The sequence below is a fragment of the Oncorhynchus gorbuscha genome, linkage group LG13, assembly GCF_021184085.1.
Source record: "Oncorhynchus gorbuscha isolate QuinsamMale2020 ecotype Even-year linkage group LG13, OgorEven_v1.0, whole genome shotgun sequence".
Classification (NCBI taxonomy): domain Eukaryota; kingdom Metazoa; phylum Chordata; class Actinopteri; order Salmoniformes; family Salmonidae; genus Oncorhynchus; species Oncorhynchus gorbuscha.
In genome coordinates, this window is record NC_060185.1 from 72,243,531 (window position 1) to 72,271,327 (window position 27,797).

The window sequence follows — 27,797 nt, forward strand, 5'->3', positions numbered from 1 at the left end:
CCTGTCACTGCAATCTCTTCCCATTTAGCTTTCAATGAACCATTCACATTTTGTCCCACCCTCAAAACACGGCTGGGTCCTGTTTGACTGATTAGACCATTTGGGCAGAGCTTTCAAAGGCTGCCCAATTATATTATTTTTGCAATTAATTGGTCTTTTGACCAATCACATCAGCTATTTTTCAGAGCCAATCTGATTGGTCAAATCCCAGATTATTAATGACTGGACAGAGAGAAGCATCTGGTACTGGCACACTTGCGTTCACCTGTCCAGTCATGTCTAGTCTGAGGGCTCTATTCAATCCGTATTGTGCAAATGTAAAGAGTTCATCACGAGTCAATATACAAAAATGACATGGAAAAAGCACCAGAGGTCGTTGTCTTACAAAGGTTTTTCCGAGAGATGTTCTTTTGCAGTGAGTCTCCATGTTCTCACCCAAAGAAAATCTAATTTCCCAACATTCAAAACAAAAGTCAAAATCCTCAACATTGTGGAATTTGTAGGATGAAATGAGCATGATGCTGTTCTCAAATAATTTTATTTAAATGTTTTAGAAAATATGATGTACAAAGTGCTGCTGGTTTGATTTATGGCCAAAAAAATGCCATATTCTCCCAAGCAAAGTTACAAATTACACCTTTTGTCAAAAAAGTTCATTTATAACACTTTTACAGCCATTCAAATATCTAAAACCAAATCATGTTTATGTTTTCTTACACAGACCTCAATAAACAGCATATTTACCTCTGTAAATATGACATTTTTCAGTAGCTAAGGAATTTACTTGAGTAAATACACATTGTAATCAACAATGGAGACATTTCTCAAAATGGAGGTGAAGGAAATGGCGGCAGACATCCTCAGGAACAGGACTTAGTTTCGCTAGTGTTTTCTCTTAAGAAAAGACAAAGAGCCATTTCCTTCTTGGACTCTTTGCTTGGTTTGCCAAACTCAGCCATTCATACCATGGACAACGCTAACAAAGAATAGCACCGTGTTGTTGCTCCCACTGATAAACACTTCTGACCAGAGAGAGAGAGTTAATCAGAATGATACAGGGGAGAATGTGCCACATGTGGGAAACAGTTTACTTGTGTAACATTTATCTCAAGCTAAATGTACACTCTGTGCTATGTAGGGAGTACTGTATAGTGCATTGACCGTGTTCCAGCACTGAACAAAGACCTTAGGTTAACTCCTCCCCCTTTTCTGGCCTTGGCTTGTTCCAGACAGGGAAGCAGTCTGTCTGGGGCTAATAGTGTAATTGACGTCTCCTAATGGGGATATGTTAGGAGAAGAGGTTGCTGTTGTAAGCTTGAGCAGTTCAGTCATTTTTGCAACCACAGCAAAAAGGAAAACACAGTCATTGGTTTGGGGGGATTGTAAGAACATACTGGACATTCTAAATAGCCCAAACACACAGGAACCAATCAAATGAAGTTGATGCAACTGTTTTCAAACCAGGTGTTGGGTCTAAGATAGCCTCTACGAATCCAAGAGTGGACGACTCTCGTCTCTAACATGTAGGCTCCCTTTTTATGAACAGTCACATCACAAGTCAGACTGTTGAATAAACTTCATTTGAATGTAATTGACCTGTTGTCTGCTGATTTTGTCCTGATGTAGGAGGTCATCTGAGACAAAATATCCACAGAGTAGTGTTATTAACCCAACTTTCAGTACGTTGGTCTGTATGTTGGTTTGTATTTTCAATGCTGACAAAATCCGCAAGCGACATGCACAATATGTCAAAAATGTCACAGACCAAACGTTGTCCCACGTAATCAGCTGGCAAATTTCACAAGCACTTCAAGCTGCTTTTGAGGTAATGCACTTTGGTCAACAACATTCAGTTACATTCGGCTAATGTTGACATATTGTGCATCAGGAGATGGAAAATACAAGTGACAGAAACTACCGGCATGGCAAAAAGCTGTGTAAACAACACTTTCCTGTGGATACCCTATCTACACTTCCTACCGCCAAAAGGACCAACAGCACAGACAACCGGCAACGTACGTTTCAACGTATTCAACATTCTGGCTTGTAGAGGCTGTCTTTTTTACAGCAACTTCTTTTAGACTGAATTCCATGACGTAACCATGTTAAGACAAGGCCTAAGGGAATTGGGCCGAGCAATGAGCCAGAGGGGACGTCTTTTCGGGGTTCCCAGAGTTCCGTGGCGCATTGGCAGCTCCGTCCAGCCCCAGCGAGCGCCGGTAGGCGGCAGACAATCTGTAGAGAACATCTGGCGAGGGGCGTGACTGTGAGTCGCCCTTCTGGGTCAGGAGCATGTTAAACAAGGTGTTGACCTCGGAGAGCAAGGCCCCGCCCAGCGGGCCATCCTTCTCCGGCGTCTTGCCGAAGGTGGAGAAAGAGGAGTCGTCAAGGGTGTCTGGGGAGCAATGGGTGTCTGAGGACGGTGGCCCGTTGGGGACAAAAATGTTCTTGTGGTAGTCTGCAGTGAGGGGGAGGGAGAGGCGGGCCATCCATGCAGGGTCCTCTATGTCAGCAAAGACGTCATCTGATAAGAGACAAGGAAATAGATGAGAACATGTGGATAAAGTACAAAACTGGCAAAACAGTTTAACAACATGTATATAAGACAAAGCAACAGCTCTACAGAAATACACCGCTGGATGTGACACAAAGCACCACATGGGTGTCCTTTGTTATAGTATTTGTTGTTGTTGGCCAGTATTGTTGTTTGCGCCTGAGAAAATGCCTTTCCTCCTGTGAAAACAACATTAAATAAAATCTGAAGATGGGAGAATGAGTATCTGGTATGTTAAAGACAACAAAGAGAAAAATAAGTTAATAAAAAATAAGCTTATGGAGGTAAAAGTCCAATCTTGCTCAAAAACAATTTCCTTTGGAGGGGGGGGGGGTGGAGGAAATCACAGGAGGAGTATATTTATCTGGCATTTCCTGTCATCTCCTGGCTATATCCTGAGTTATACTCAAGTAAAGTGGCCAAGTGGTTTTACACATAATGAGCATGAACAGACTCAGAATGGGTGAAAATCCACTTAAAGCTAAGCCAATCTCTAGAGTTAAGCATTCCAGGCATTATGGGGATGTCCATGCCTGATAATCTTGACCAACTTATCTATTTTCTAATTATTTTTTATTATTTTTTTGTGGGGGGGGGTGTTAGTTGTAGTATAACTGATAATTTACATTTAAATGGTATGTTTAAAAAAAACACATTTCAACAAAATGAATAGAGACTACCGAGAGACATTTTTAAATGACAAAACACAAGCAACATGCTACAGGTTACAACCCCAGGAATAAAAAAGATTTAAAAAACACCAGAATGACTCCTCTTGTTTTGGCCTCCCCAACTCTTTAACCTGATTCTCCTCACTTCAATCTGATTAGGCTCGTGGCCTAGAAAAAGCGCCTGCTGTGGATCACTCACCCTGTGGTCCTCATTAAATCACAACCAGACCTGGTGCCCACACACTCAGCAACACACACACACTTGCAGAGAAGTTCCTGAACGACCCCAGCAGCGAGCATCTCTCCCCACACACATACATACAGTACACACACCCTAATTCCCTCTCTCAAACACACACACAGACACTCATACACTCTCCCCCCACTGTGACACTGACAGACCTTGACTTAAATCTCAATCCATAAACTAAACAAATCCTTATCCCGCTGTGTTTACCCTACACATCAGTGAAGAGCAACCTACACAAATCCTTATCCCGCTGTGTTTACCCTACACATCAGTGAAGAGCAACCTACACAAATCCTTATCCCGCTGTGTTTACCCTACACATCAGTGAAGAGCAACCTACACAAATCCTTATCCCGCTGTGTTTACCCTACACATCAGTGAAGAGCAACCTACACAAATCCTTATCCCGCTGTGTTTGCCCTACACATCAGTGAAGAGCAACCTACTCAAATCCTTATCCCGCTGTGTTTGCCCTACACAAATCCTTATCCCGCTGTGTTTGCCCTACACATCAGTGAAGAGCAACCTACACAAATCCTTATCCCGCTGTGTTTACCCTACACGTCAGTGAAGAGCAACCTACACAAATCCTTATCCCGCTGTGTTTACCCTACACATCAGTGAAGAGCAACCTACACAAATCCCACATGACGTTCAGACGCATCATGTTTTGCCCCAAATCCCTGTAAGATAGTTATCCTCTGCAGTATTTGTTTGGAATGTTCAAAGGCTGAGCTCCATGTATGTGGGGGTTTTTGAATGAAAGAGAGGAAGCTCTATATTTGTGGAGGGGGGAGGGTTTAACTCTTGAGCTGTTGAACCACACACACAGGTAATCAAACGAAGTGGCCCTGAACAACTCAACCGCCATTACTTCTAAGGCCATCTTTCATGTCTGTCGTCTCCCGGAGACCTTAGACGAGAGCGTTGCTAACATTGATAGCATGCATATAAACTGCCATTAACTCAGCAGGCTGGCCCTTGTACATGGTCTGTTGCGACTGCTTGACTTTGACACGGAGGCTGGGGAGGCAGTGTTAGCCCCACAGCAGACCACATCAGAGAGAGAGAGATTAACCCACAAGCTAACTGCCTGGGTTCAATAAAATGCTGCTTCCTTGTCTGGCTGCTTTCTCTGCAAACACCTCTGTCATCCCCCCCCCCTCCATCCCCTCTCTCTCTGTTTCTCTGTCCCTCTTACTGTCTAATTCAGGGGTGGGGTACTAGGCCCGCGGATCAATTTCCCAAAAAACAAATGGAACTCATTTGGGTTAGAATAGTAGAATACACAGGGTGCAATTTTGAAATGTGGTTGTACATCAGCAGTTTTTCTCGTCAGTCACTGATGTAACAGTATAACTTTAGACCGTCCCCTCGCCCATACCCGGGCGTGAACCAGGGACCCTCTGCACACATCAACAACAGTCACCCACGAAGCATCGTTACCCATCGCTCCACAAAAGCTGAGGCCCTTGCAAAGCAAGGGGAACTACTACTTCAAGGTCTCAAAGCAAGTGACATCACCGATTGAAACGCTATTTAGCGCACACCACCGCTAACTAAGCTAGCCGTTTCACATCCGTTACACTGACAATCACTCAATTAGCCCATATCAGCTATCTAAAGTTGTAGTAGTCATGGTTGAATTACTGACGTGGGACCCCGATTGATTTTGTTAGTCACTCTCACTCAAATATCATATTAAAAACTACAAACATTTCTCTCCACCCTATGACAAAATGTGTATAATTGCAGCAAACTTGCTTTAAAACTGTAACATTTTCTCTACGCCCCATGGCAAAATGTGTAAAAAGCAATAAAATGTATTCAGAAAATGTCAATTCTGCAATTATACACATTTTGCCATGGGGCGTAGAGAAAATGTTGCAGCTTTAAAGCAAGTTTGCTGTAATTATACACATTTTTCCATGGGAAGGAGAGAAGATTTAGCAAAAATGTTTCTTTGGTCCCCAAAAGGCTAATGCCTACTCTGACTGCTTGTGTGGGTATGAATGTTGGTACGCAGACCCGCGAGCCACTAAGGCCCCTTGTGATTTTTTGTGGCCCCCATCAAAGTTGACCATCCCTGGTCTAACCCCTTTTGTTTTTATGTCTGCAAACTCTTCTCCCTCTCCTTATCTCACTCTCCCCCTCTCTCTACACCCCCCTCTCTCTATATCCTCTCTCTCTACACCCCCACTCTCTCTATATCCTCTCTCTCTACACCCCCACTCTCTCTATATCCCCTCTCTCTACACCCCCCACTCTCTCTCTTCCCCTCTCTCTACACCCCCACTCTCTCTATATCCTCTCTCTCTACACCCCCACTCTCTCTATATCCTCTCTCTCTACACCCCCCACTCTCTCTATATCCTCTCTCTCTACACCCCCACTCTCTCTATATCCCCTCTCTCTACACCCCCACTCTCTCTATATCCCCTCTCTCTACACCCCCCACTCTATAGCTCATCCCCCTATATCTACACCCTCCACTCTGTACCTCATCCCTCTCTCTCTACACCCCCCACTCTACATCTCATTTCCCTCTCCCACTCCCTTCTTCTCTCTATCTTCCGTGATCCATGGCTCGCCCCCTTGCAAACTTAATTAGACTGGACCCACCAGCAGGGAACCCCTAAATCCTCAGAAAACAATTACCCTCTTATTGGAACCAGAGGAACCCCCACACACCACATCACACAAACAGGTTTGATGTGGAGAACATCCCTTCTGTGGTAGATCGACTACAACCACAACCAAACACCCCCAAATATGGAAGCAGTTTAAATCATACCGCCAAGCGTTAGATCTACAAATCTATTTCAAGTCAGAGCTCAGCTTTAATAACGATCATAATCATCGGTTTAGTAAATCTGACAACTAAATTGGTGATATGTGATTCATCTTCTATCTTCTCTAAGACTATAGTTTCAATTTAGATTTTCAAGTGAACTATCCCTTTAATGGGTGATATGGCTACCAAACAAAATAATGCAGATTTGAAAGAAAATAGCAGAGCTCAAGGACAGATAGAGATTGTGAGGCCACATTCTGAACAAGGGGTGCTGAAAACACACTGATCTACACACTAGTGGTGCATGGTTCAGTTGTTTGTTCACCCGCACACAATATGCTAATAACCATCCACAACCGGTCATAACCTATCCACAACCGGTCATAACCCATCCACAAACGGTCATAACCCATCCACAAAGGTCATAACCCATCCACAACTGGTCATAACCCATCCACAAACGGTCATAACCCATCCACAAAGGTCATAACCCATCCACAACTGGTCATAACCCATCCACAACCGGTCATAACCCATCCACAACTGGTCATAACCCATCCACAAACGGTCATAACCCATCCACAAATGGTCATAAACCATCCACAACTGGTCATAACCCATCCACAAACGGTCATAACCCATCCACAACTGGTCATAACCCATCCACAACTGGTCATAACCCATCCACAAACGGTCATAACCCATCCACAAATGGTCATAACCCATCCACAACTGGTCATAACCCATCCACAAACGGTCATAACCCATCCACAACTGGTCATAACCCATCCACAAATGGTCATAACCCATCCACAAACGGTCATAACCCATCCACAAATGGTCATAACCCATCCACAACTGGTCATAACCCATCCACAACTGGTCATAACCCATCCACAACTGGTCATAACCCATCCACAAATGGTCATAACCCATCCACAAATGGTCATAACCCATCCACAAACGGTCATAACCCATCCACAACTGGTCATAACCCATCCACAACTGGTCATAACCCATCCACAAACGGTCATAACCCATCCACAAATGGTCATAAACCATCCACAACCGGTCATAACCCATCCACAAACGGTCATAACCCATCCACAACTGGTCATAACCCATCCACAACCGGTCATAACCCATCCACAACTGGTCATAACCCATCCACAACCGGTCATAAACCATCCACAACCGGTCATAACCCATCCACAACCGGTCATAACCCATCCACAACCGGTCATAAACCATCCACAACCGGTCATAACCCATCCACAAACGGTCATAACCCATCCACAACCGGTCATAAACCATCCACAACCGGTCATAACCCATCCACAACCGGTCATAACCCATCCACAACCGGTCATAACCCATCCACAACCGGTCATAACCCATCCACAACCGGTCATAACCCATCCACAACCGGTCATAACCCATCCACAAATGGTCATAACCCATCCACAACCGGTCATAAACCATCCACAACTGGTCATAACCCATCCACAACTGGTCATAACCCATCCACAACCGGTCATAACCCATCCACAACTGGTCATAACCCATCCACAAATGGTCATAACCCATCCACAAACGGTCATAACCCATCCACAAATGGTCATAACCCATCCACAACTGGTCATAACCCATCCACAACTGGTCATAACCCATCCACAACTGGTCATAACCCATCCACAAATGGTCATAACCCATCCACAAATGGTCATAACCCATCCACAAACGGTCATAACCCATCCACAACTGGTCATAACCCATCCACAACTGGTCATAACCCATCCACAAACGGTCATAACCCATCCACAAATGGTCATAAACCATCCACAACCGGTCATAACCCATCCACAAACGGTCATAACCCATCCACAACTGGTCATAACCCATCCACAACCGGTCATAACCCATCCACAACTGGTCATAACCCATCCACAACCGGTCATAAACCATCCACAACCGGTCATAACCCATCCACAACCGGTCATAACCCATCCACAACCGGTCATAAACCATCCACAACCGGTCATAACCCATCCACAAACGGTCATAACCCATCCACAACCGGTCATAAACCATCCACAACCGGTCATAACCCATCCACAACCGGTCATAACCCATCCACAACCGGTCATAACCCATCCACAACCGGTCATAACCCATCCACAACCGGTCATAACCCATCCACAACCGGTCATAACCCATCCACAACCGGTCATAACCCATCCACAAATGGTCATAACCCATCCACAACCGGTCATAAACCATCCACAACTGGTCATAACCCATCCACAACTGGTCATAACCCATCCACAACCGGTCATAACCCATCCACAACCGGTCATAACCCATCCACAACCGGTCATAACCCATCCACAACCGGTCATAACCCATCCACAACCGGTCATAAACCATCCACAACCTGTCATATCCCATCTACAACCGGTCTTTGATATTAATTACTAGTCTGCAGCTAGGAATTCGGTATCATTGAACGCGAAGAACGACAACCGCTGAAACATCTATCCATAACGACATGAATTAATGTCACTCTGAACTATCCATTCTAACCACGACAGAGGGCGGAGAAACTCTCCAACAGAAACAAACTTTTCAACAGAGACCCCGACGACACACTGAGCGTAAATATATATACTGATTGCAATTGTTCCCGAATGAGTGAGCGTTCATGTGCAAAGGATTAGCATTTCAATTGTTATAATTATCAACTCTGTGATGACTTCTCAGCTGACCCCCACTCCCCTTTTGTCTAACAAGCCGCCATGCCGGTTTGCCCACGAGGGCACATTCCCCTATCATTTCTTGTTACCATATTTACTTTGTTTGTTTGTGTGTGCACTTCTGTGATTGTTTAGTTAGTTAATAAATACATGATTTAAGACAATTGATGTATGGATGACTCATAGTGAAGACTGGGTTCGTGCAGATAACCAACAATTTACGACGTTTGGAATGAGACTAACGTGAGGTAAAGAAGAATTCATTAATCAGAAGACTATTGATCAGATATGAAAATATCTGAAATGTTATATTAGGAAAATTATAACTTTGTAATCTGAATATTTTCCTTGGTGCCCCGACTTCCTAGTTAATTACAGTTACATGATGAATCAGTTTAATCGCGTAATAATACTTACAGAGAATCTTTGATAAAAACTAAAAGTCTTCATTTAATGATAGCAAAGACACGACATAGCTTATCCACAACTGGTCATAACCCATCCACAACCGGTCATAATCCATCCACGACCGGTCATAACCCATCCACAACCAGTCATAACCCATCCACAACCGGTCATAACCCATCCACAACCGGTCATAATCCATCCACGACCGGTCATAACCCATCCACAACCAGTCATAACCCATCCACAACCGGTCATAATCCATCCACGACCGGTCATAACCCATCCACAACCAGTCATAACCCATCCACAACCGGTCATAACCCATCCACAACCGGTCATAACCCATCCACAACCGGTCATAACCCATCCACAACCAGTCATAACCCATCCACAACCGGTCATAACCCATCCACAACCGGTCATAACCCATCCACAACCGGTCATAACCCTTCCACAACCGGTCATAACCCATCCACAACCGGTCATAACCCATCCATAACCGGTCATAACCCATCCACAACCGGTCATAACCCATCCACAACCGGTCATAACCCATCCACAACCGGTCATAACCCATCCACAACCGGTCATAACCCATCCACAACCGGTCATAACCCATCCACAACCGGTCATAAACCATCCACAAGCGGTCATAACCCATCCACAACCGGTCATAACCCTTCCACAAAAGCCTGACTCGACTATATGTGATAAAGGATAAAGTGAAAATCTGAGGCCTGCACCCAACCCTAACCCCCTAATTTAGAAAATGCAGTCAGAAACTGTGGAAGGTTTTTTAGTTGTTGCCTTATTCAGATAGGTTTCTGCTTATAATTTCCGACGTTTTGGTAGGCTAATTGTTAGTCCAGGGTTTGATGATGAGTTGTTTATTTGAATCAGCTGTGTAGTGCTAGGGCAAAAACCAAAACATGCACCCAAGGGGGGACCCAGGACCGAGTTTGGGAAACCCTGTGTTAGTCAACTTGTCTATAGTTAGAAACATGCAGCTTCTCTTTTGTCATTATATGTTGCCCTAGAAGACTAAATAAACCCTTGCTCACCAGCATAATGTCATGTAGCTGAAATACGATCAGCTTTTATGATGCTGATAAAGACAGCAACTCTACAGATGGTATCTAACTGCGCATTCACATTCAAGATGCTGAAAGAAAGAAATTATATTTCTCCACTCCTGTTCCTGAGTCGAAATGTTGCCTACATTTGGTGACTCATTTTACTGCAAGAAATGCTTAGTTCTGTAGGAGTTAATGTTAAATGTCAAATTTGATGGAGGGCCTAGCATCTGTGGGTTTTCCCTTTCAATTAAGACCTAGATAACCAGGTGAGGGAAGTGCTTTACTAATTAGTGACCTTAATTCATCAGTTAAGAACAAGGGTGGAGCTAAAACCAGCAGACACTCTGCCTTCCGTGGAATGAGTTCGACACGTGTGTTACGGATACAGTTATCCTGTGTGTGTGTATCCTGTGTGTGTGTTTCTTTTCTCTCCTTCTCCCCTCACAGGTGGAAATCATCACTCCCCAATCAGTCAACAATCAATCATCAATCAGAAGACACACCTCCTCCTATTTCCTGACCTATCACAGTTCCTTCCCCATGGTTTAAAAACCCCATCGTTTGTTTGTTCTAAAGCTCTGCTCAGCTCAATCTCTAGCTCAGCTCAGCTAAATCTCTCTGTAAATGCCATGTCTGTAGGTCTCTGTGTTTCACTCTCGCTTTATGTCTTAACCTCTCTTTTGTTTAAGCACCTCATAGTACTTTGTCATCACCTGTGAGTATTGTTTTTGTTTATGGTGTTTGTTTGATTGCTGGTGGGAAAAGGGGGAAACCAAGACAAGTCGCCCATGGGCATACACTACCCGTAGGTGAACTTTGTTAAATACACTAGTTAGAACTGGGCGGACCACCCACTGTATTTTTGGTTAGTTAGTTAGTTGTTGTTAAAGTAGGCTAGTCTAGCTTAGGGGTGTGTTTTTGTATATTTATTGTTTCTTTCCTTGGGTCCAGCTCAGCCCCTTTTCCTGCTCCCCCCCCCCATTACCGTGTATTTATAAATAAACCTAGAGTTTGATGGTAGATTTCTGTTGTCGTGGTTATTTCGTGCACACTTTTACTTTGTCACAATAATAATTTGCATGAGTTATGTTACGGGTCTCATTACCATCCCCCCTAGACTGTCGGGCCAAAAGGGATTCGTAACAACGTGTTACAGACCTACAGTCAGTCTCCAGATTTCAGTTTCCATTTAACCCAGGGGTTTAAAACTCATTCCATAGACAGCCAGGCGAGGGGAATTCCTTACTAATTAATGACCATATTTCGTCCATTAAGTACATGTGAGGAGAGAACCCGCAGACACTCGGTCTTCCGTGGAATGTGTTGGACACGTGAGTTAACCTATCTGAACAGTACGCTACAGCAGTGGTTCCCAAATGGTGGGGTGCGTGAGGGGTCGGCAGGGGTGGGTGGTGGGGGGGTCGGACTGAGTTTTTAAGGAACTCAGTCTGGCTTTAAATGTACTCTTGAAAGTTGTAATAGTAGAATGCACTAGGTGCAATTTGGAAAATTGGGTCGTGCATCATCAGTTTTCCTCTTGTCATGTCAGTCATTGCATACATTAGAGAGCTATTTATAACTTGTCAGAAATGTCCAGATTGAGTAGCCCATGTCAGCTAACATTTTTTTATTTTGTTTTTTAGCCCATAGATATAGTTGTAATTTTTTTGTCACTCAAATATCACATGAATACACATTAGACATAGCAAAATGTATAGAATTGCAAGAAAATATGCTTTAAAACTGCTAAATGTTCTTTGCGCCCCATGACAATGTGTAGAATTGCAGGAAATAAGCTTTTACAAAGAATGCTAAATTATCTCCACCAACAAGAGGGGTGTGAACAGATTGTGACATGAACAGTGCTTGTGCCCATAGAAATCTTCTAAGAAGAATGGCGCCGGAGGAGAAGGCTGCCGTTTTACAGACTCCTAACCAATTGTGCTATTGTGTGTTTTTTCACCTTATTTGTAAACTTCTTTTGTACATAATGTTTCTCCTACCGTCTCTTATGATCAAACAGAGCTTTTGGATATCAGGACAGCGACTACTCACCTCGTACTGGACACAGATTTGTTCTTTAACGAGTCAGACGCGAAGGATTTACTTCAGACACCCGACAAGGCCCAAATCTTGTCATTCGCATGAAGAAGAGACAGAGATATTGGGGACGTTCTTCGGGGTGCCTTGTAAGGATCCGACGGCAGGTGGGCAATCTGCCTTTACCATCAGTCCTATTAGCCAACGTACAATCATTGGATAACAAAATAGACTAGCTACGATCACAAATATCCTACCAACAGTACATTGAAAATCGGAATATCTTATGTTTCACTGAGTCGTGGCTGAACAACGACACGGATAACATACAAAAATAAAATTAAACCATATTGTGTTCAGTGAAATAACAACACAATGTCAAATACAGGAAGCCTAGTCGAATAATTAACATTCAATCACATTAACCGTTATTCTCTAGCAGGAATTTCATTAATCGTCCGTATGTAGCCAAACATAGCTGCTGCTCATTCCGGTTTGCTCTAAAATGGCTAAATGGTCAAAAAGAAAGTAAGGCCCGCGTCCATAGAGACACACACCAGCTCAACTGGTAGTACTGTTACTACCAGCAGTACTACACCTGCACCTGTTGATGACACAAGTTGTTCTGCTTCCATGAGCACATCCAACGCTAGCATCAGTAATTATACATTTATTGTTAGCCCAGCTAGCATGGACACTGACAGTTGTGAATCTGATGAGAACTAGATTGATTTGGGGTTCACTTATATTGGGAGTAGTGCCTTTCCTCAGCCACAGTGTGTTATACGTGCAAAAGTATTATCTCACAACTCGATTAAACTTTCACTCTTGCGCAGACATTTAAAAACAAAACAAGCCTATTTGAACATGCCTATTATTATTTTGCGAGAATTAAGACAACTTTCAAGTAGTAAGATGTATAAAAGAAACAGATACCATTAATAAGAAGAGGCTAGTAGCGTCTTATATGGTGAGCTACCGAGTGGCTAGGACAGGCAAGCCTCATACTATTGTGGAGGACTTCATTCTTCCTGCTGCCGCGGATATGGCTGGGACAATGCTGGGGGGAAAAGCCCCAAAAAATGATACAGACGGTGCCTTCATCAAACAACACTGTTTCATGACGCATCAGTGACATGGCAGGAGATTTTGAAACAATTACTGCTTCTCATACAAGCCAGTGAATTCTATGCGTTACAGCTGGATGAGTCAACAGACGTGGCGGGCCTGGCACAGCTCCTGGTATATGTCCATTATGTTTATGGGAGGTCAATTAAGGAAGACATTCTCTTCTGCAAACCACTGGAAAACCAGGACAACAGGAGAGGACATTTTTAAAGTATGGAACAGCTTTGTGACATCAAATGGACTTTGGTGGTCAAGATGTGTTAGTATCTTTAGTGATGGTGCAAAAGCCATGACATGCAAGCAGTTGCTCCTGACGCCACTTGGATACACTGCAGCCTCCACTGAGAGACTCTTTCTGCCAAGGGAATGCCTGACAGCTTGAAAGACATTTTGGGCACTACAGCGAACATGGTTAACTTTGTTAAAGCAAGGCCCCTGAACTCTCATGTATTTTCTGCACTACGCAATGATAAAGGCAGCGACCATGTAACACTTTAACAACAGACAGAAGTGTGCTGGTTATCAAGGGGCAAAGTATTGAATTGAGAGACGAGCTTAAAGTTTTCTTTACTGACCATGATTTTCACTTGTCTTGCATGATGATGAGTTTCTCACAGGACTGGCCTATCTGGGTGATGTTTTTTTCTCACCTGAATGACCTGAATCTAGGATTACAGGGACTCTCCGCAACTATATTCAATATGCGGGACAAAATTGAGGCTATGATTAAGAAGTTGGAGATGCTGGCACTAAGACCGCACTCAATGAGCTTTAAATGCTCATCCAGAGGAGGTGCTCCCCTAGTGGCCGGTGAATTTAATGCAGGGAAACTGAAATCAGTCTTACCTCATTTCTATCAGAATGTCATCTATACAACTAGAGGTGAAAAAAAACTCTAGATCACCTTTATTCCACTCACACAGATGCATACAAAGCTCTCACTCGCCCTCCATTTGGCAAATCTGTACTTCTGTACTCCCTGTTCCTCCCACGACTGCATGGATGCACACGACTCCAACACCATTTTAAAGTTTTCTGAAGACACAACAGTGCTAGGCCTGATCACCAACAACAATGAAATAGCCTACAGGGAGGAGGTCAGAGACCTGGCATTGTGGTGCCAGGAAAACAACCTCTCCCTCAATGTCTGCAAGACAAAGGAACTGATCGAAAAAAACAAGTGTTGACTACAGGAAACGGAGGGCCGAGCACGCCTCCATTCACATTGACGTGGCTGTAGTGGAGCGGGCCGAAAGCTTCAAGTTCCTCTGTGTCGACATCACTAAGGATCTATCATGGTCCAAACTCACCAACATAGTTGTGGAGAAGCACGACAATGACTATTCTCCCTCAGGAGGCTGAAAATATTTGGCATAGGCCCTCAGATTCTCAGAAGGTTCTACAGCTGCACCATTGAGAGCATCTTGACTAGCTGCATCACTGCTTGGTATGGAAACTGCTTGGCAGCCGACCGCAAGGTGCTAGAGAAGGTAATTCGGAGAGCTCAGTACATCACTAGGGGCGAGCTCCCTGCCATCCAGTACCTCTATACCAGGTGGTGTCAGAGGAAGACCATAAAAATTGCCAAAGACTTCAGCCATACAATTCACGGACTGTTCTCTCTGTTACCACACGGCAAGCGGTACCGATGAACCAAGTTTGGAACTAACAGGACCCTGAACAGCTTCTACCCGCAAGCCATAAGACTGCTAAATAGTTAGTTAAATATTTAACCAAACAGCTACCCGGACTCTCTGTATAGACCACTTTTGCACTACATTTTTTTTGACTTATCACATACTCTTCTGCTACTGTTTACTATCTGTCACTCTATCCAATTTTATTTGTCACACAGACCGAAAACAACAGGTGTAGACCTGAATGTGAGATGCTTATTTACAAGTCATTAACCAGCAATGCAGTTCAAGAAATAGAGTTAAGAAAATATTGACTAAATAAACGAAAGTTTAAAAAAATCTAATCAATAAAATCTAAAAGTAACACAAGAAAATGACATAACAATAACGAGGCTTTATACAGGGGGTACCAGTACCGAGTCAATGTGCTGGGGTACAGGTTAGTCAAGGTAATTTGTACATGTAGGTAGCAGTTGACCTAAATTCCCTCGTACCCCTGCACATCGGCTCGGTACTGGTAACCCGTGTATACAGCCAAGTTATCCTTACTTATTGTGTATCTATTTTTACTTATATTATTATGTGTTTTACTTTTCTTCGTTTCTCAATTTTCTTTCTCTCTGCATCGTTGGGAAGGGCCCCGTAAGTAAGCATTTCACTACACCTTGTTGTTTACGAATGATGTGGCAAACAAATTGGATTTGAAACATGATGTCAGAGGTGAGACTATCTGTTCACTGCCTCAGGGAAGAGTGGGTGGTGGTGACGGGGTGTGTCTGTCTGGTTGCTCTATACAGCTTAGAAAACGGGACTACCATAGCAAAATACAAGAAAGAACGACTCTCCAGGTGAGAAGACAAAACATCTGAGAAACAGGCGGCTTAAACGTAGTCAGGAATCCTCAAAGAGCCTGAGCTTCTCACCATTCGCGTGTCTCACAAATATAGTGTGACTTACAACGCTAATGGAGGACCCCTTTGCCTTTGGGTACGGGTGACTCAAGGATTACACACAGACACACACGCAGGTCTTTGTAACACCCCTGTGTGAGATTACTGTACCAGCATAGACTTTATATTGCTCTCACTGAAGATCAACCGAAAGATAGAAATCCCTGTATTTGCCCGGAGGTCTTAAGTGAGAAAAACTAAGGGGTGTGTCTTTGATTTGAAAAGAACAAAGACGGGGCCCCTAGTCAGAACGAGACAATGACCTGAACAATACCTGGAAGGAACTCCACACATATATTTACTGTGTATGTTGGACTATAGAATGTGAACATATTAGTCTGTTCGACCATACAGAGTGCTGCCCTCACTACTGTTTCACATACAGTATATCCCAATGTCAATCTTTACGGCTGAGTGAAAACACCCATTATTAGTCATTTAAGTCAGCTATGAATTGTCAGAACAGAATGAAGCCCCACAGAGAGCTAGGAATGCCACTAAAAGTATTTTCTCTTTGTTAGTTTTGACCATTATTTGTTTTAAGTTTTCTTCCATGTTATTGTTGTTTGTTGACTATAAAATAGTATAAGTTCTCTTTAGTGGTGAAAGGGTATTCTGATGTCTATGGGACAAGCTAGTAAAATAAAGGTTTCGTTGAAAAATAAAAACGGTTCTTACCAGGGTTGTTGAGCAGGGTGTTAAGGTCCTCCTCCAGTAGCAGGTTGACAGGGGAGTCTCGGCCCGTGTCCCAGTCCATGTCTCCGGCTTCACTCTCGCCATGGCCACTGTCCTTGGTGCTCTGGCAATCAGTGTCCTGAATGCCGGTCCTTCAGGGAAGCAGACAGGGGAGTGTCAGGGACAGTGAGGGAGGACATTTTAGAACCAACGTCAGCCATCTTGTGGAACCATCATTATGACTGTCCTGTTCAATTTTCCCAAATTTGAATGAGAGAAAGTTGATTCCATTCTGGAAATATGCTGATTTGAGCTCAATATAATAGTTTAAAGGACCAGTGCAGTCAAAACCTTCATTTTCCTGTGTTTTATATATATTGCCACATCAAGAGGTTGGAACAATACTCTGAAAATTATGATAATGCCCTTTTAGTGTAAGAGCTGTTAATAAAGACTGCCCACATTTTCTGCCTGTTTTGGTGGGATGGAGTTTGGGCCTGTCTTGTGACATCACCAGGGGATAAATTAGTTGTCTATTATCTTTAATAGACCAATAAGAAAGGTAGTTCCAAACCTCTCTCCTCCCAGACAGTCCTAGCAAAAATATTGCTTGAGAAATTGCACTTTGCTAAGAAGCTTTTTTATTTTAGTTTTTACAATTTAATAAGGTTGCAGCACTCCACCAATCAGGTGGCCAGATTGAAGCCACTCCTAAGTAAAAGGCACATGACATCCGAGTGGAGTTTTCCAAAAGGCTCCTAAAGACTCTCAGACTATGAGAAACAAGATTCTCTGGTCTATTGAAAGCAAGATTGAACTCTGGCTTGAATGCCAAGTGTCACATCTAGAGGAAACCTGGAAACATCCCTATGGTGAAGCATCGTGATGGCAGCATCATGCTGTGGGGATGTTTTTCAGCGGCAAGGACTGGGAGACTAGTCAGGATCGAGGGAATGATGAACGAAGCATAGGACAGACAGATCCTTAATGAAAACCTGCTCCAGAGTGCTCAGGACCTCAGACTGGGGCGACTCTAAGCACACAGCCAAGACAATGCAAGAGTGGCCTTGGGACAAGTCTCTGATTGTCCTTGAGTGGCCCAGCCAGAGCCCGGACTTGAACCCGATCAAACATCTCTGGAGAGACCTGAAAATATCTCTGCAATGACGCTCCCCATCCAACCTGACAGAGATTGAGAGGATCTGCAGAGAAGAATAGAAGAAACTACCCAAATACAGGTGTTCCAAGCTTGTAGCGTCATATCCAAAAATACTTAAGGCTGTAATCACTGCCAATGGTGCTTCAACAAAGTATTGAGTAAAGGGTCTGAATACTTTTGTAAATGTGATATTTACGTTTTTTTTATCTTTAACAAATTTGCGGACATTTCAAAAAAACTGTTTTTGGTTTGTCATTATGGGGTATCGTGTGTAGATTGATGAGGGCAAAAAAACAATTTTAGAATAAGGCTGTAATGTAACAAAATGTGGAAAAAGTCAAGCGGTCTGAATACCCTCCAAAATGCACTGTACTTCTAGGTGTTTTAGTGTTTAATGATAAAATACCAGAGATTTGAGGTATAGACTGATAACAGGACATGCTCCCTGTCAGAGACGTTATCTGAGCCAGTCAGAGCCAGACAGACCTGGACCCAAGGGAGATAGCTAGGCCAATCAGGCCAGAGACAGGAAGTCTCACCCAATCAGGTAGACTAATGTCACCTCTCAGTGGGGGTCAACATGTTTTTATGTGTCATGATGACACATAAAAACAGATACCCGAGTAGGGGAGAAAAGTCTGCATTGTGCCTGTGTCTTGTTTTAAGATGATCTCAATGAAAGAAAACACTATGACAGACTCCTCATTCCTCGTGTTAGCTAAGAAGCCGAACCAGATATAAACCTCTCACTATAGATGATAATAACATTGTGGTCATTGGATGTGCTGGTTCCTGCCCTAGAGGCATGAGTCAGGGCAGTGAGTCATGCTCTAACATGCCCCCTGACACATTGGCTGACTGGCAGATCACCTAGGTTATGAGACACTCTTCCTGTTACTGGCAGATCACCTAGGTTATGAGACACTCTTCCTGTTACTGGCAGATCACCTAGGTTATGAGACACTCTTCCTGTTACTGGCAGATCACCTAGGTTATGAGACACTCTTCCTGTTACTGGCAGATCACCTAGGTTATGAGACACTCTTCCTGTTACTGGCAGATCACCTAGGTTATGAGACACTCTTCCTGTTACTGGCAGACTGAGGGCAGAGGTGGTCTTCCAGTTTATCAGACACAAACCTGAGCTCTATTGCCTAGTTATACGCATAGGAGCATTTGAAATGATAATTATTTATAAGGTGCCTTCGAGCAGAGAAAAACATCTTAATGGGATGCCTTGTACATATAAAGGAGACATATAAATAAAAAACATGACGTTGTAAATATATACGCTTTTGAGATAAGTCGACATTGTGTGAAAAAATACATCATGAAAATCTCACATAAACGATGCATGTAGCGGTAGTAGTGATCAACAGCCAAATGGCTCTGAAACAAAGGAGGGATAATTAAAAGAAAAAGGGAAGAAAAGAAAAAAAGAAAGAGGAAATGTACTCACCTGCCAGCGCGATGGGAGTACTTGTTGCCTCGGAAGTTGGGTCTCGGCTGCAGCTGGCCCTGGTGGAGCAGGGAGAGGAGCTGGGAGATCTGCTGTAAATTGGCAGGAGGAGAGAGGGGTTTAGGAGACAGTAACCTTGTTTTAAATTTGCAGGAGGAGAGAGGAGTTAGGAGACAGTAACCATGTTTCCAGCCAACCTTTTTAAGTTAAGTCATGCCTTATAAAAAATAAATAACACGACAGGTGTGATGGAAAGACTAAGTGTCGGTACAATTTCATAAATGTCGATAGACATTTTGTTCGTTGGACATGGTGCGATACTTTTGTGTCTGTAAAACGAAATATGTAACAATTACAATGGAAAAGCTTTGGAATCGGTGCTTGGCTGCTAATTTAGTAATAAAAATGATCTCGCTCTTATCCATAATCGCATCATGTACCGTCTGCACTGTAGCCTATCTGCAAGCTGTTGGTGCCAAGACCAGAGTGGGCACATTTGCTCTTTATCAAATACTTTTTGTGCCAAAATCATCGACAAAGATAACAATTGATTGGAAACACATATAACTTTTTATTCGGTACATGGAAACTTAAGCCCAAAAGTGTTTTTTATGTGCCCTTCATCATCACGCACAGCATTTTATTCGCAAAAAGTCAGTTTGATGGAAGCGCACCTCTAGTGAGGAAATTCTCAGATTTGAGAATATCCCCATGAAAATATGTCACAATGGATGGAAACCAGCTACTGATATTATAACACAGAAGTCAGAATAGCAAACTAGTGCTTGGGGAATGTAGTGTATTGAGGCTGTTTGGACAGTTTTATACCAACTGTATGGGATATTGTTTAACTCCCTGACAAAGGCAATGCCGACAAACGTCAAAGTTTTTAATCTACTAAATTGAACAGCATGTAAATACCATGAAGTACTGTGGTTCTCATTGTTTATCGATGTTCATGGTATATGTTGGTTTAACTGTTGCAACATGTGAAAGAAAGGTGACTTTCTGTGGGAGAGGGAATGGGTGTCATTCAATTAGACAATTGGAGCGGTTTGTGCTGGCATCTTTTTTTATAGGACCGGATGTGCTGCTAACTGTGGCCCCAAGCTCAGAGAGGAAACAGGCTTTGTGATGTGAAGAGAGGGAAGTGTGTGTGTGTGTGTGTGTGTGTGTGTGTGTGTGTGTGTGTGTGTGTGTGTGTGTGTGTGTGTGTGTGTGTGTGTGTGTGTGTGTGTGTGTGTGTGTGTGTGTGTGTGTGTGTGTGTGTGTGTGTGTGTGTGTGTGTGTGTTGCACAAAGAGGGTCGAGGGTGGACAGGAAAGTGCTTTTACATAAAGGACTATTCTTCTCTGACCCGTTTCCTTCCAGGATGAACCTCCGAAATATGAACGTGTGGAGGTGGAGGACGGGGGGACTCTAAAGCAAAAGTGCCAAGTGGGGCGGGCGAGCGGACGGGGGTACAGGAAAGGTGGGTCAAGAATCAGGCCTCTTCCTGCTGTTAAAATGGAATTCACATGAGGCCTTCAGACCTTGCCAGACTCTATGTTCTAAGCCCATTGGGTGTTTGGCATTGTCGACTGCATGAATTCTCCCTCAATGAGGATGCATCGTTTGACGAGCACAGCACTTCTGGAGTAGTTGGAAACCAGACCTGTACAGTTGCTGTTTTTCTTTGCTTAAAGTGAGCTCAGAAACAGCCATTTGGGCCATTTGTAACTGACGACTCGAGGTCCTTACATGTCAAGGCAGTATTACCTTACACTACAGACATATCAGAGCTTACTTTGGCTGGGCTTCCCCCTTAGAGAATAAGAGTGGTCCACTGATTCTTCCTGGCATTTTTCCTCCCCTGTATGAATCTGTTATGTGATACTGAGTAAAAGGAGAGATTCCTCGGGGGCACAGAAGTAGACAGGATTACAGTGGCTGACACATGAGCACCTGAATAAACTCAATGCTTTGGCTCCAGCATCATCTGTCAGCTGTCCCCTTAGGCTTCCTATATGTAAGCTAAACACCAGGCCAAAATAGCAGAGAGGAACAGAGGGAGAAAAATATTTGCTCTCAGGACATTACATTCATATTCCTGTAGGTTACACTTAATTACTTACAGTAATTCTTTAAGTGAAAAAAAAGAAGGCCTATTTACAAAACAAAAGTCTGTTATTAGTTAGATGTATATACGCTATCATCTAACATGAGAATGATGGAAATCAAGGTAATGCATTGCATGATATATACCAAATGTGCATTCATGTTTGTAGTATTTATAACTGAAATGTTTATTACCTGTACTTCTGGAGAGGCAGCAGACAGCTCGATGGAGTTGTCTCCGAAGGCAGCCATGGAGAGACGGACTAAGTTCCTCAGCATCCGTCTGTGGTCTTCAGCATCATGTCCACCTCTGGTGTCTGTGTTCTTGGACCTTCTAAGTGTTGCTACCTGGGACACTGGGGAGGATGGTTCTGGCTCTTCAACGTCAGGCCTATCCTGGATCTCAGAGTTCCCATGTCGCTTCAGGGTGCTGGTCTGAGAGAGTGAAGAGGACAACGAAGGGTTTCTTGCCTTGCGCAGGGTTCGGTAAGGAGTGGTGGGGGTTCGAGGTAGAGTGCCGTCCAGCTCGATGCTCCCAGGTTTCCTGAGTGTTCTGGTATGGGAGACTGGCAGCGTTGCGCCCCCATCAGGGTAGGCCTGGGAGTGGACTGTTGGGTGCATGGAGGTGGCTATGCTGTATTGCCTTTCAGTGTGCTGCTCTTCAACCACCAGGGGCATAGGGGTGAGGGGCTGGGCTTCATCCTCATCTTCCGGAGGGTCCTCCCTTCGTCCCCTCAGGACTGGAACCAGCTGGATGTCCGTCTTCCTGATGTTCTTCTGTGGACGGCGAGGGTGACGCGTGTAGGTGGACTCAGCCATCCTGCAGTTGTAGGCATGGTTGTCTCGTTTCGTGGGTCGACAGAAGGTGGTCACCAGGGCAACAGCCAGGAGAAGCAGGAGGCAGCTGGCCCCAAGGCATATGGCCATCATCATGGTGAAACTCAGATGGCCACGGTTACCAGGGGCTGAGTTCTTCAGATGGTCCCGCAAGTTGACGAAAGTCACCTCCAAGGTGACCATTGTCACTAGCCTTGGAGAGCCCTTGTCCGATACAGCGATATCTACTTTGAAAGTCTTCCCAATGAGCTCTGTCGCATTGGTCGTGTTAACATACAGTTGTCCGGTAGTGTCGTCGAGTCTGAACAGTCCTGTGGGGTTTCCATCTGTGATCATGTAGCTGAGTCTTCCATTGAGGCCAGAGTCTAGATCGTTGGCCTTGATGGTAGTGGCCAGGAATCCTGAAAGTCCATTTTGTGCAGAGCGATCGATCGGAGGATAGGTGGAGCCTTCTTCAGCACCATCCCCTAGCTCTGTCACCATCTCCCCCTTCTCTGCATTGACAGGGACGCTCACAAAGGCTATGCCTTTCTTTGGCATTGGCTCCTTGATGACGGGGTAGTTGTCATTGACATCCTGGATCTCGATGAGTACCGTGGCAGTGCTGGTGAGGGGTGGATGCCCATGGTCTATGGCCTCCACGATGAAGGAGTAGGTGGGAGACTCCTCATAGTCCAATGACTGCTGGGCGCTGACTACTCCACTGATGGGGTGGATGGCAAAAGACGCTGTGGGAGTTCCCAGTTCATTGGACTCTCGAATGGAGTAGGACACCCTGCCGCTGAGCTCAATGTCCACATCATTAGCTTCAACCTTGAGGACCTGTAGGCCTATGGCATTGTTCTCCTTGAAGGAAGCCCTGTAGTGGGACTTGGAGAACACAGGGGCATTGTCATTCTCATCCAACACATGGACAACTAGGTATCTAACACATGACAGTGGAGGGTCACCGTAATCCTGGGCAAATAACGTGAGGTTATACTCCATGACCTTTTCGCGATCCAGGGTGCCATTGGTTACAATCATGTAGTTGTCGCCATGGATTTTCTTGAGGCGGAAGTGGCCTGATCCGTGCCATATGTGGGCATGCACATTCCCATTGTCCCCGGAATCTGCATCAGAGACCATCACCAGTGCGAGGAATGTGTCCTCCGGTGCACCCTCTAAAACAGTTGCCACTGGGGAATCAGGAGGTGTCCAAGTCACGTGGATCCTTGGTGCATTATCATTGATGTCCCTCAGCTTGACGTGTAGTTTACAGTGAGAGGGGATGGCGTTGGGCCCAAGATCGCGAGCCTGGATGTCCACCTCATAAGAGTGTTTGTCCTCATAGTCCAGTTCGCCTTTTAAGGTCACTGCCCCACTCTGGGGGTGGACACTGAAAAGCTTCTGCACCTCAGGTGGAGCATGTTTGCTTAGAGAGTACTCAACCTCCCCATTGGCCCCTTGATCAGGGTCCGTGGCCTTGAGATTGATGACGATAGTCCCACGGGCTGTGTCCTCAGTTAGTTCCACGGTGGGGGTGCCATCCTCAAACATGGGACTGTTATCGTTAGAGTCCAAGACTTTGACTCTGACCAGAGTACTGCCCGACCTGGGAGGGTTCCCCTTGTCCCAGGCCACCAGAGTCAGCTCGAAGGAGGACTGCACCTCCCTGTCCAGCTCCTTTATCACCACCAGCTCTGCTTGCTTTGGCCCATCCGCAGTGCTCCTTACATCCAGGGCAAAGTGCTGGTTAATGGACAGTGAGTAGGTCTGCAGTCCATTGGGGCCGGCATCCGGGTCCACGGCTCGGTCCAGGGGAATCCGCATCCTCAACGTGGCCGTCTCAGAGATCTCCAATTCCTGCTTGCCACTGGGGAAGGTGGGGCTGTGGTCATTCAGGTCCATCACCTCCACCCGCACCCTCAGAAAGTGGATAGCACCACCTTTCCTGTAGAGGACACTGAAGGCCAACTCACACAGGTCCGAGCCTCGACACAGCTCCTCCCGGTCCAGCTGTCCCAGAGTGGAGAGAGTACCGTCGCTCGCTCCGATGGAGAAAGGCAGGGCTTGACCATGCTCCACGACCTGGAAATCCTCCAATGCCTCTGTCTCCCCTCTCTGACGCAGGTCATCGACCAGATGGCCGACCCTGGTGCCCACAGGCTGCTCCTCCCAGACTCTGTACATAACAGTTAATGGGGCCGGGTCTGAACACTGGGCCCCAGAAGCAAGACACAGAACCAGCAGTAGAGCCAGCAGCATGACTGTGTGAGATATTACTGTCCTGTCCAGCATTTAAAAGGGCATGTCTAACACCCACTATAAACTACTGAGATAAGGTTGTGTAATTCTTTTCCCCTACTCTAAAATTATCTTCTTCAATTTAAATACTGATGACTGATAAAAAAAGAGTTAAACCTTTAGATAGAAAATATCTCCTTTGAAAATAGCCTGCTACAGTAAAATGTTGATAGTTCAATATCTGAGTTATAAATCAACAAAACATAGAATTATGTTTTTATCAGTAAAAACCATGAATCAAACTGCTCATCCACCCATATTCTTACATTTTTACAGAGCTCTGAATATCAGCACAAAATATACCAACAATTACAGCTAAATCTATCAATGAAACAATCTAATGTATTTCCTAACAAAACAGAATTAAAACGAAATTAAAGATAACCCTACATCCTTTTTATACCAACAACCTTACAACCCTTAAGTTGAGTCAGAGAACCAAATTACAAACCCTATAACTATAACTCTTGCCTCCCTCTCTTACACATACATACACTCATAGCTTACTGCATTACTCACTCACACAGCTGCTGGCTCCCAGCCTCTCGGTTCATCAGCTTGTAGCTACAAAGTAAAGTTAGGAGAACACTGAGGAAGTTTGGATCTGTGATGATACAAGCAGGGGAGGACCCAGCCAATCAGAACAGGAGGCATGGAGCATATGCAAATCTGGACTCCACAACCTAAAACAGAAAGAAAAAAAATGGGCCCTCAGGAAATTAAGCAGGAGTTGAAACAACATTTGAGTGCTTTTAAAGAAATGTGATCCTCCCTCTCTGCCCCCAGACCACATTTTGCCTTGTTAATTTTTTCCTGCAATATTCAAAAAACCATCAGAGCCTTGCATTGTGGATCTTTAACTCAGTAGTGGGCTTGAAGCTTTGCCCCTATGGGACTTTTAGCTGTAACCAGGCCTGCTCTCCACTCAGAGCTGCATGATCTACGGTCTGGGCTCGCGACAGAAATCCTAAACACTAGATAGCACTTGCTGATAAATGTGTGGGCAACTTCAAACTTGTTCAGTAGAAAACGTCTTTTAGATTGTCAAATGCCCATTTTTGGATTACGTTAATGTCTTCTTTCATGTTTTGTTGTAATATGATGTGGTTTTTGTTGGGTTTCACAGCAGTAAGCTGCAATTGTTGAGCAGTTTAAAAACATTTTTTTATCACACATAGCTCAGTCAAGAACATAACAGTTTTGCCGTTGTAAAAAGTAGAAGCTATCCATACTGAAGGTCTAGCAACAATGTAGTGTATAATGCAAAACTGCAATATAGATGCTAACAAACAGGGCAAGCAATCCTGATAAATAACAGACATCTTGCCAATTATATGGATCTCCACAATAGGAAAATGATAAAGGAGTGTGAAATGGCCTAATCTTAGCTCTGCGTGTATATATAAAAGTTGAATGTGCGACAGGAAATTATCTAATAGCCTACATAGACAAAATTTGTTATACTCTTTACGGTTAACACAACATGTAAAGTCTGACCAATCAACCTGATCAATCAATGTTTACTTTAATATAAATATCATGTTTATATTATCACAATGCACTTCAATTATTTGATGAGCTGGACCAAAGGAACTGTAGGCCTATAACCTATACCAGAAACAATAGCATGGGAAGTTTCCCTTTCAGCTTGGACATCAACAAACCTATCACTGTGCGGGCCAATAAAAGCTTTTCACAGAGTGATAACACCGGGCAGGGTGATAACTCTGGGAAAGATGATGCTGAAGATACCAGTCCCTTTCCACTGTATGTTTTCAGAGAAATAGTTAAGGGTCCCCAGACCTCGTAAAAAGCCAAAGGGGGGGGCTGACTCCCCTCAGAGCGACCGTCTCTGTGCGGCCAAAGAGGGCAGAGGTCGGCCAATGCGATTAGGTTCTATCTCCTAAACAAACAGGGGATCCGTTTCACACATAAAGCTGTTCTCCTCCTATCCCCATTTGGAGTGCTGGTGGGAGTCCTTAACAGTTCTGTCTCTCTATCAAAGTATAAACACACATGCACGTTCACACACACGGGCAAACATACCACTACCCCCTCTCCTAATTAACATAGCGTGTATGAAGGTGTGTTGTAACTTTCAGCATTCTCAACCTCCACATCTGTGGGAGGGCATGTGGTTAGTATGTGGTAATGATTAGCCCTATTTTTTTCTACAAAACAAACTTTTTGAAATGGTTTATACAAAAAAAATACCTGAAAGATTTCAGAATAATAATAAGCCACCACTGGGCACAGATGTCATTTTAACGTCTAGTTTTGGTTTACACTTGATTGAGTTATCAACTAATGTGAATTCAACGTGAAATCATAAAGTGTCACCTTGTCATTGGATTTCTGTTAACAGTTGGGTGAAAAAAACGAGTTGATTACTTTTTTCAAATCCAATCAGTTTTCCACGTTATTCAACGTCATCACATATAGTTTTTTGTTGTTGTTGAAATTACGTGGAAACAACGTTGATTCAACCAGTTTTTGCCCGGTGGGAAGGCTCTGATTGGAACTGCTATCATACTGTCAGACATAAGAGTCTTGATATTTTGCAGGCTCCATGAGAAGTCGAGCAGTCAAGAAAACCTAGAAGTGGACATAAAGCTGGACTCTTAGGACCAATTGAGAATTCATAGAGTGGAGGACATCAAGGAGAGAAAATGTAGCAAGGTAGTGGTGTGTGTGTGTGTGTGTCTACCATCCCTGTTTAGGGTTTGTTTGTTTGCATTCCAATAACATGCACCACTGGAGTACATACAGATACATGCGCGTGCACACACACACACACGCACGCACGCACGCACACACACACACACACACACACACACACACACACACACACACACCTTCCCGAGTGACCATTTGGGAAACACTGCTCTTAGATTATAGTCTGATCCTAAACTTTAGTATACATTACAAGCACACTAGTGGAGGCTGCTGAGGGGAGGACAGCTCATAATAATGTTTGGAACGGAGAGAATACAATGATATCAAACACATGAAAACCATGTTTGA

The 27,797-nt window shown here is 44.1% G+C and overlaps 1 protein-coding gene across 1 annotated transcript; it reads right to left on the reverse strand.

Annotated features, from left to right (window-relative positions):
- Window positions 1-522: 522 nt before the first annotated feature.
- LOC123993482 (protocadherin-12-like) lies at window positions 523-25,338 on the reverse strand. Its single transcript, XM_046295667.1, has 4 exons — window positions 21,846-25,338; window positions 19,555-19,646; window positions 16,940-17,088; window positions 523-2,524 (listed from the first exon to the last, which is right to left on the reverse strand). The coding sequence occupies exons 1-4, from the start codon at window positions 24,765-24,767 to the stop codon at window positions 2,118-2,120; spliced, it is 3,570 nt and encodes a 1,189-aa protein (XP_046151623.1). The 5' UTR covers window positions 24,768-25,338; the 3' UTR covers window positions 523-2,117.
- Between the last annotated feature and the right edge of the window lie 2,459 nt (window positions 25,339-27,797).

Excerpts from the sequence above, each read along its gene's own strand:
- LOC123993482 (XM_046295667.1), bottom strand. The coding sequence starts at position 24,767 with ATGCTGGACAGGACAGTAATATCTCACACAGTCATGCTGCTGGCTCTA. Across the intron at positions 19,647-21,845 it reads CTGCCTCTCCAGAAGTACAG|CAGATCTCCCAGCTCCTCTC; the intron begins GTAATAAACATT and ends GCCAATTTACAG. Across the intron at positions 2,525-16,939 it reads CACCCTGCTCAACAACCCTG|ATGACGTCTTTGCTGACATA; the intron begins GTAAGAACCGTT and ends GTCTCTTATCAG.